Genomic DNA, 9,772 nt, shown 5'->3' with positions numbered 1-9,772 from the left:
TCCAACATCCTGAAGTTGGTTTTTTAAAATAGGCTTAGCAGCATTAGTATCAGCCATACAGTAGGTGTGATGTGCAGCTGCTTCTCTATCTCCATGTCGGCTAGAAATATAGTCATCATCAAAGAACTCTCCCGACATATCCTCTGCTTCTGACTCTGCCAATGTCTCACAGAGAGCAGGTGCTACCTGCAGATGAGGGGAGGCGGGGGTGACCGCAGCAGTGCTGGAAGCAGCAGCATGTTGTCCAAATCAGGAGGCTGCTGGCTAGCAAGAGAAGGAGGCAGTGTCGGACTGGGGTATCTGGGGCCCACCAGAGAAAGGATCCTGGGGGCCCACCAGAGGAAAGGATCCTGGGGGCCCACCAATGAAGAACCCGTGAGACATGACATGTCAGTCAGAGTTCGGAGAATTCTCCGGTCCATTGGTGGGCCAGTCCGACATTGGAAGTAGGGGAGTAAGGGGCTTGTTGGGGATTGTCAGAGGGATTAACCCCGAAATAACTATTGGGCCACGGAAAATTTAAATCTGGCGCCCAAGTGGCCTCCCTGGACCATGAACCAGACCCGGAAATGGGGGATTTCACAGCAACCAGTTTCATTCTGCGCACCCTGCGTCCTGAGACGGGGGGCCAGGCTCAACCAAGGCGGCACAGGCTGCATGCTGGGACCTTGGCACCGCTGGTTCTAACAGGGCTAGCCATGCTGTGCCTAATCTTCTCCTGCAGGCAGGCATACACATTGGGGGACATGTATCAAGCAGTGTACCTTGTGCTCCTTAGTATTTTTTGGCGTAAGTGTGATGTGCACAGCCCTTCGTCAGATTTACTAAACAGTGTAGCTCGGTGTATGTGTGAATATGACAGCTTACTCCAGTTTTTTGCCTTCTTGACATTTGTGGGCGTGGTTATCCGTAAGAATATTCTCAGCCGGGATTTAGCATGTGAGAATTTTGAAATTTTCGCATTTTCGTTCGCATCTGTACTCCAGTCCCAGGGTAGCGGAACTTTTTTAACCAGGGTCAATTCATGAATACCTGCAGTAAAATGCACAGCGCCAGGGAAGCTATAGCAGGTGATTTATGAACCAACATGTGAATGTTCATAAATTCCTTACTAGGCTGCAAACATATAAGCCAGTGCACAGTGCTAAAAATGATCGCAAAAAAAGGTGCAAATGATAAATGTCCCCCATTGTCTCCATCTGCCATGCTGCAGCAACAAGTGACAGAAACAGAAACTTGCTCTGTAGCTCCCTGAGGTAAAAGCTGCAGAAACTGTGAAGTGTGAAGGAAAAGTAGCTGGCCCCGCCCCCTAACTGACCATAGGCCAATCCCAGTCCCGGGGAAGAACCAAGATAACAAGAAAGGAGGGGGGAATTTCAGTCAATGGTTCAGTCTTCTATGGCCACTGAACCAGCAAAACGCATTTGAGTTGTTTTGTCTCCAGCGAGATGCCGTCGCTCTGATTCTTCCTATGTGATACAATGTTGCAGCTGCTGCCGGTCCTCTTGTCCCTGTGCGGGGCTGTCACCTGTACGGACCCCCTTCATGTGTATGTCATCCCCCACAGTCACATGGACGTCGGCTGGGTGTACACAGTGCAGGTACAGGCATAGACTATGGGCCGGGCGTTACTTATTATGTATATTGCTGTTATATGCACTCACGCCTCTGCTCTCTATTCCCTGCTCCTCTTATTGGTAGTGAATTATAAATATATATATATATATATATATATATATATATATATATATCAGCTGACACAAAGGTTAGATCACGTGATTGAGAACATGTGATGTGTGAACTGTCACTGATTTCTTGTAATAAAGTAAACTTTATGTACTATTCTGGGTAGTTAGTATAGTCAGTGAAGGGGAGGAGGGCGCCCTGAAATGTTGCAGAATCAGGATAACAGCAATGTCTTCTGGGACATCAGGAAGCTGCACATGCTGCTCTATAACAGGGATAGTGAACCTATAGCCCTTCAGATGTTGCAAAACTACAATTGCCATCATGCCTGGACAGCTGAAGCTTTGGCTGTGCATGCATGATGGAAATTGTAGTTTTGCAACAGCTTGACGCCTGTGTTCAAGATCCCTGCATTCTGTCACTGAATAGCCCCCTGGTTTACTTACTGAATTGGAGCCTGTATAGGGAAATGTCTTCTTTTTTTCCAGCGATTCCATCGCTCATACCTGCTCACGGCGGCACGCATCTCCGCCCGTCCAATAGACACCATTCTATGGGCAGGCGAATTCGGCTGTCCGCCAAAAGAATTGGCATCTCAGTTATTTCGCCGGAAGGCGGAATCCACCCAGCCATAGAACTTATCCGCGCAGATTCCGTAGTGTGAACCCACCCTTATACCTATCCCATGTGGCCACTGCAGCTAAGGGTCCATTTACACAGAAAGATTATCTGACAGATTATCTGCCAAAGAATTGAAGCCAAAGCCAGGAACAGACTATAAACAGGCATCAGGTCATATAGGAAACACTGAGATTTCTCCTCTTTTCACGTCCATTCCTGGTTTTGGCTTCAGATCTTTGGCAGATAATCTGTCAGATAATCTTTCTGTGTAAATGGACCCTTTGCTGCGTTTACACGAAACGATAATTGGCCCGATCGTACGATTAACGATGTCAGAGTAACGATTTTTTTTTCATAACGATCAGCGCTTAGACGGTATAATATATCGTACGGAAAAATCGTTTTGCGATCGTTTTAAGATCGCGTGCCCGCAGCCCGGCCCCCCGCTCATCCGCAGCCCGGCCCCACGGTCAACCGCAGCCCCCTGCGCCACCCTGATCGCCACCCCCGCCGCTCCGGTGATTGGCTGAAGAGGAGCCGTTTGAAATTCCCGGCTCCCCTCTTCAGCCAATCAATGCACTGAAGAGGGGGGGATTTCGAACACCTGCTATGCGGAGCAGGTAAGGTATGCACGCGGCGGGGGTGGTGATCAGAACGGCGGGGGTGGCGATTGAGTCGGCACAGGGGGCTGCGGGGGCCAGGCTGCGGGCGGGGGGGGTCGGACTTTCGCGCAACGACTGTTTACACAGATCGATCGGCGAATTTTAACAACGATTTAAGAACAAGTTAAAAGATCAAAATGAACGATTTCTCGCTCGTCGTTCGATCGTTCGCTGCGTTTACACGTACGATTATTGTTAGAATTAGATCGTTATTGTGCAAATTCACACAATAATCGTTTCGTGTAAACGCAGCATTAGGGTCCTATTACACACACAGATTATCTGACAGATATCTGGCAGATTTTTGCAACCAAAACCAGGAATGGATTTGAAAAGAAGGGAAATCTCAGTCTTTCCCTTACAACCTGTTCTCTGTTTATAGTCTGTTCCGGGCCTTGGTTGCAAAAATCTGCTAGATATCTGTCAGATAATCTGTGTGTGTAAATGGACCCTAACTGATATCTATCAATGAGGTGTACTCTATGCTGGGTGTCACCAATAGTCACTGCGCAGCCTCTGCCCCATGCCCACCTACTCTCCAGCAGGACCCTTGCAATGCCAGGACACACAGAAGAATAAAAGATTTTCAGGATCATTGCTTGCTGTCACTGACTAGACACGTTCTTGGTAACATTTACAATTTGTTGAGGGTCGTTTTTTCTTCCACTTGTGCATTACATCCATTCACAGCAATCCTTCATGATCTAATCCACGGATGGGGAACCTGCGGCCTGACAGTTGTTGCACAACTACAATTCCCATCATGCCTTTAGCTTTGGCTGTCCAGGCATGATGGGAATTGTAGATTTGCAACAGCTGGAGAGCTAAAGGTTCCCCATCCCTATGTGATCCCCAGGAATTGCTAGGATTTGTTCACACTACATTTGGAGTGAATGTCAGTTGTGTGCGCTTCTATGTTAATGGGGTTATTGTGATATCTTTTCAGGAGAGCATGCATGCCTATGCCGCCAATGTCTACACAACAGTAGTGGAGGAGCTGATGAAGGCCGAGCATCGCAGGTTTATTGTGGTGGAGCAGGAATTTTTCCGCTTGTGGTGGGATACAGTGGCGGGAGAATTGCAGAAGCAGCAGGTAAGCCAAAGATTAAAGAATACCAAAGGAAGTACCCTGTGCATGCACTAGTGAGATTGCCTGTAAGCATTCACCATTGCATCGGAGCTCCCCTAAAACTCCATAGCAAATGCTCCCCCTAGAGGTGGCTGCAGGCAGGCACAATTTAATCATTTATCTAAATGAATTTCTGAGTAGATTCTGTAACAAAAGAAAAAAAAGCCAATCTCTATTAACCCTTTGAGGACCAGGCCCAAAATGACCCAGTGGACCGCACAAATTTTGATCTTAGTGTTTCCAATTTTCCCTCCTCCCCTTCTAAGAGCTCTAGCACTCTCAGTTTTCTATCTACAGGGCCATGTAAGTGCTTGTTTTTTACAGGAATAGTTGTACTTTGTAATGGCATCTTTCATTTTACCATAACATGTATGATGGAATCCCAAATATATTATTTATGAAGATATAAATTGGTGAAAACAAATGCAATATGGTAACGTTTGGGGGGTTCCTGTGTCTACATAATACACTATATGGTAAAAGCGACATGATACCATATAGGTCAGTCCGAACACAACCAAATGCAGGTTACATAGATTCTCTAATGTTATATATATTTTTTTTATGAAATTCTTTTTTTGGGCAATTAGTTATTATTAAAATGGGCCTATTGTGACGCTTATAACAGTTTTATTTTTTCACCTACAGGGCTGTATGGGGTGTAATTTTTTCCGCCATGATCTCTAGTTTTTATTAATACCATATTTGTGAAGATCGGACGTTGTGATCACTTTTTATTGTTTCGGTATTAAATCGGTAATCCGCGCACTTTTTTCCTTTTTCGTGTTCGCCGTTTGCAATGACGCTTGTTATATTTTAATAGATCGGACAATTACACACGCTACGGTATATTATGATTGTTTATTTATTTTTATATGTTTTATTTATATAATGGGAAAGGGGGGTGATTTAAACTTTTATTGGGGGAGGGGCTTTGGGGTAGTGTATTGGTGTTTTTAACTTTTTTTTTTTTTTTACACACACACATTTGAAGTCCCTTTGGGGGACTTTTACATACATTAGTGTGATTATTCACACTGATCACTGCTATGTCATAGGCATAGCATTAATCAGTGTGATAGGCGATCTGCTCATTGAGCCTGCCTGTGCAGGCTCAGTGACCAGAGCGCCGATCGGACCACACGGAGGCAGGTGAGAGACCTCCGACGGTCCGATACAGCGATCGGGACCCCCGCAGTCACACTGCGGGGGTCCCGATCAGTAAGTGACAGGAGACTCCCCCTGTCACTTACACTTAAACGCCGCGGCGTTTAAGGAGTTAATGACATGCTGCAGCGTGATCACTGCAGCGTGTCATTAGCGGTGAGGTGCCGGCTGCTCACTGCAGCCGGCCCCCACCTCCTATGAAGTGCGCTCCGCTCCGGAGCGTGCTTCATAGCAGGAGAAACACCCAGGACATACAGTTACGTCCAGGGTCGTCTGGAGACAGACTTCCATGGCGTAACTGTACGTCCAGAGTCCTCTAGGGGTCAAAGGGGTACTCCGGCAAAAATCTTTTTCTTTCAAATCAACTGGTTTCAGAAACTTATACAGATTTGTAATTTACTTTTATAAAAAAAAATTTAAGTCTCACAGTACTTATCAGCTGCTGTATGTCCTGCAGGAAGTGGTGTTTTCTTTCCAGTGTGACACAGTGCTGTCTGATGACATCTCTGGCCGAGACAGGAACTGTCCAGAGCAGGAGCAAATCCCCATAGTAAACCTCTCTTAGAAAAACTACTTCCTGCAGGACATACAGCAGCTGATAGGTACTGGAAGACTGGGGAGTTTTAAACAGAAGTAAATTACAAATCTGTATAAATTCCTAAAACCAGTTGATCTGAAAGAAAACCATTTTCGACGGATAACCCCTTTAACGTTTATTAGCATGGACTTTTTGACTGTTTTTATAGAAGGAGGAGACACGTGTGCAGTAGCTTATATAGAAGTCTGTACATTAAAGTTTAAATTGTATCTCCTACTGCTATAACCATCAGGTCCCTCTGGGCCTCTCCAGGGACATAGTAGGTGGCCTTCTAATTATTACTATGTATGGCTGCTGATTCCTTTGGTGGTGGGGGGTGTATTATTGGCATATGGGGCCATGTGATTTCTATGTGGTCCCTTCTATTTTTTTTTTCTGGGTAACCCACTATATGGATATTATTCAGACTTGGCAAGCTATCTTCATATTATCTCTGGTGTTCACAGGTGCATGAGTTGGTACAGGAGGGGCGACTGGAGTTCATTATCGGTGGACAAGTAATGCACGATGAAGCTGTCACTGCTGTAGATGATCAGATCCTACAGCTTACAGGTACTCTCGGTAGACCTTATAGGGGAGATATAACAATTCCATAGAGTAGTCACCCCTTCATTCTTCAATAGGACTGGAGAGCTGGAATCTGAGTGGATAACACTGCCCTAACTTGGATTTCTTTGGCCCCAATACAGAATCTTGAACAGGGCCCCCACCAATAATGTTAGTCAGCTTCAAAGAAGGGGGCTCACCTAATGTCTAACAGGGAGTGTCCCATACAACTGACCAATAGTACAAAAAGAAAACAAGACAAGGCACAATGAGGAGGCCACCCCACGTAATAGATATTTTTGGTGCTACTTATAATATTAGTGTCTCCTTATGTGGCAGTAGGGCCTCAGGTGCAGCTACTACTTCTGCCTCCTATAGAGGTGGCTTTGTTGGGTACTATGGGTAACTGCGTTACATGTACGAAGCTAAGGATTCTGATAAACATTTGTCTCTATGTAGAGGGCCATGGCTTTTTGTATGAAACATTTGGAGTAAGACCCCAGTTTTCATGGCATGTGGATCCCTTTGGAGCTTCGGCCACATCACCTACTATATTTGCCATGTCTGGATTTAATGCCCACCTTATTTCCCGCATCGATTATGACAGTAAGGCTGCCATGCAGGATTCCAAGGTATGAATGTACTAGTATGAGTACAGACAAATGCACTGATACAAAATTAGTAATTTCCTAATATGATTTTTGTACATTTTTTGCATCTGGACTTCTATTGCTGGGACCTGAGAAGACAATCTGTAATTCTTATGTTAATTTTTATGGAAGGACTATTTTACAGTTTCTTAAAGGGGTACATTGGCAATTTCTTTATTTATTTTTTAAATCAACTGGCATCACAAAGTTATATAAATGTGTAATTTATTTCTATTTATAAATCAAAAATTTATAAATCTCTTTCAACCTTATTTACTATGTAGCTGTTGTAGTGAAGTGGTGTATTCTTTCCATTCATACACAGTGCTCTCTGCTGTCATCTCTGCCCTTGACAGGAACTGTCCTGAGCAGGAGAAGTTTTCTATGGAGATTTGCTACTGCTCTGAACAGATCCTGACATGGACAGAGGTGGCAGCAGAGAGCACTGTGTAAGCCTGGAAAGAGTACACCACTTCCTGTAAGGCATACAGCAGCTGATAAGTACTGGAAGACTTAAGATTTTTTAAAAAGAAGTAATTTACAAATCTGTATAACTTTCTGACACCAGTTGATTTGAAAGAAAAATCACCTGAATACCCCCTTAATGCTGCCTATTCTTCACAGTGTATCTCCACGTATATATTTATAATTAGTAAATAAATATATAACTGATTGCATTTGGGGTCTGTTCTTGTAGCATGGGTATTGGTATGCAATATGGTATTGGTGCCATGCTGGAATAAACAACTACTTTTTTTATCTTATCCGCCTTGTGAGATGCTGTTACCTTTGCTGCACATTGGACTTGTAGCATGGGTGTCTGGTGTTGTTAAAAAAAAAAATTGTTACTCCCCCTAATGACAGTTTGTAATGAGCATTATAGAACACTCACTACAAGCTGCTGCAGCCTCTTTCTCTGTGGTGTCTCTCCACTCAATCTTCCTTGCCCATCTCCATAGACTTCTATGGCTAGCTGTAACCTGATCCCTCAATGAGCTAATTTAACTTGAGATGGATTAAGGGTCCATTTACACTGAAAGATTATTTGACAGATTATCTGCCAAATATTTGAAGCCAAAGCCAGAAACAGACTATAAGCAGAGATCAGGTCATAAAGGAAAGCCTGAGATTTTTCCTCTTTTCAAATCCATTCCTGGCTTTGTCTTCAAATCTTTGGCAGATAATCTGTCAGATAATCTTTCTGTGTAAATGGTCCCTTAGAGTGAATGATAATTTTTGGAGGTAGAAGGGGAGCAGTGAAAGAGCCCGATAAGTGGAGACAGAGATATTTTCTTTGATGAAATACCTTACATGGTTTCTTATATTTGCTTGCACTATTAAACTAATATTACTATTGTTATCCCATATTCTTGGGTAAATACACCCTATCTCTCTAACTCTTTAACATAAATGTCATGATAACCTGTTATACTTTACATGTTACTAGTTTCCCCAGTATATATTGTATTGCTTGTGGTTTTTTGTTGTAATAATTTTCTTATGCTTTTAAGATGGCTGCAGTTTTCTGGTATGAGTGATATACTTCAATCCAGGGGTAGGGAACCTTGGCTTTTCAGCTGTAGCAAAACTACAACTCCCATCATGCCTGGACAGCCAAAGCTAATGCTTTGGCTTTCCAGGTATGATGGCAATTGTAGATTTGTAACAGCTGTAGAGCCAAGGTTCCCTACCCCTGCTCTAATCTTTTTCTGTTTTACTGTAAATTATTTCCCCTAATTCCTATAATAGAACAGAACATGGCCCCATATAACTGGTGTTCATATATGTTTCCCCTGACACCAGCAATGGCTGCACTATGAAAGCGAACAGTGAATAGTAGCGTTACGTTCCCCTCCGCGGCTCTCTGGTACAGTTCCAGGGCTCGGGGCCAGACTTTCCTTTTGAACTCGTATTCTTTCTCCTAAAGAAAGCAAGTGATTTGTTAGTCGTTTGTTGTAATTGCCAAAAATGAATCCTAACAACAAGCCCCCAAATCTCAGGGGGTTTACTGCGTGGATATTCCTTTTTTTTTCTTTCTCTTTGTAGAAGCTGCAGTTTGTTTGGAGAGGATCTCACTCCTTATCTGAGAAGCAGGAGATCTTTACCCATGTCATGGACCAGTTCAGTTACTGTACCCCGTCTTCCCTGCCGTTTACCAACAGGTATGGTAGTCAAAGAATGAAGAGGATCCCTTACGGCATTAAAAAAAAATTGTGTCTGGCTTCTTCAAAAAACACTGCTGCACCTGTACGCAGGTTGTGTGTGGCATTGCAGCTCAACCTGATTCACTTCAGTGCAGCTTCGGACATCTGTTTTTATTTTTGTTGAGGTTGTTGGGTTTATCGCTCTGTAGTCTAGTTGTATGTAGATCTTCCTTTACCTTCCGCTATGTACTCTAGTCTGGTGTTTAAATAGCACCAGGCCATATAACTGCCCCTTTCCTCTTAGCTATACTTGCAGAGTCACATTTACTACTGATCAGTTGTGAATTGCAACCCAGTTGATGAATATACCATAGGTCAAGTATCTTTTTTGGCCACTAGGTGTCTCCCTTCCCTTCAGTCTACTGTTCACTGCCTGTTGTTATGGCAAGTCCAGCCTGGGGCTCAGTAACAGCAGTGAGTTACAGAAGTAGTCCCCTACCTGTATATTGTGCATAAGCCTTGTGGATCCGTCACCAGTGTAGACCATTACTGTAACTGTAGTGGAAATG

At 43.8% G+C, this 9,772-nt stretch overlaps 1 protein-coding gene across 1 annotated transcript in view; it reads left to right on the top strand.

Moving 5' to 3' along the window:
- Positions 1-1,398: 1,398 nt before the first annotated feature.
- MAN2B2 (mannosidase alpha class 2B member 2) overlaps positions 1,399-9,772 on the top strand; it is a 40,800-nt gene continuing 32,426 nt past the window's right edge. Inside the window, exons 1-5 of the mRNA XM_069976414.1 lie at positions 1,399-1,601; positions 3,916-4,062; positions 6,310-6,415; positions 6,869-7,041; positions 9,106-9,221. Coding sequence (XP_069832515.1) covers positions 1,482-1,601; positions 3,916-4,062; positions 6,310-6,415; positions 6,869-7,041; positions 9,106-9,221 — 662 coding nt within the window. The 5' untranslated portion in view covers positions 1,399-1,481. The remainder of the gene's footprint in view (positions 1,602-3,915; positions 4,063-6,309; positions 6,416-6,868; positions 7,042-9,105; positions 9,222-9,772) is intronic.

Source organism: Dendropsophus ebraccatus, chromosome 7 (genome assembly GCF_027789765.1).
Source record: "Dendropsophus ebraccatus isolate aDenEbr1 chromosome 7, aDenEbr1.pat, whole genome shotgun sequence".
In the NCBI taxonomy this organism is placed as follows: Eukaryota; Metazoa; Chordata; class Amphibia; order Anura; family Hylidae; genus Dendropsophus; species Dendropsophus ebraccatus.
Note: the sequence above shows the minus strand (reverse complement) of the source record. Positions and strands in the feature narration are given on the sequence as shown.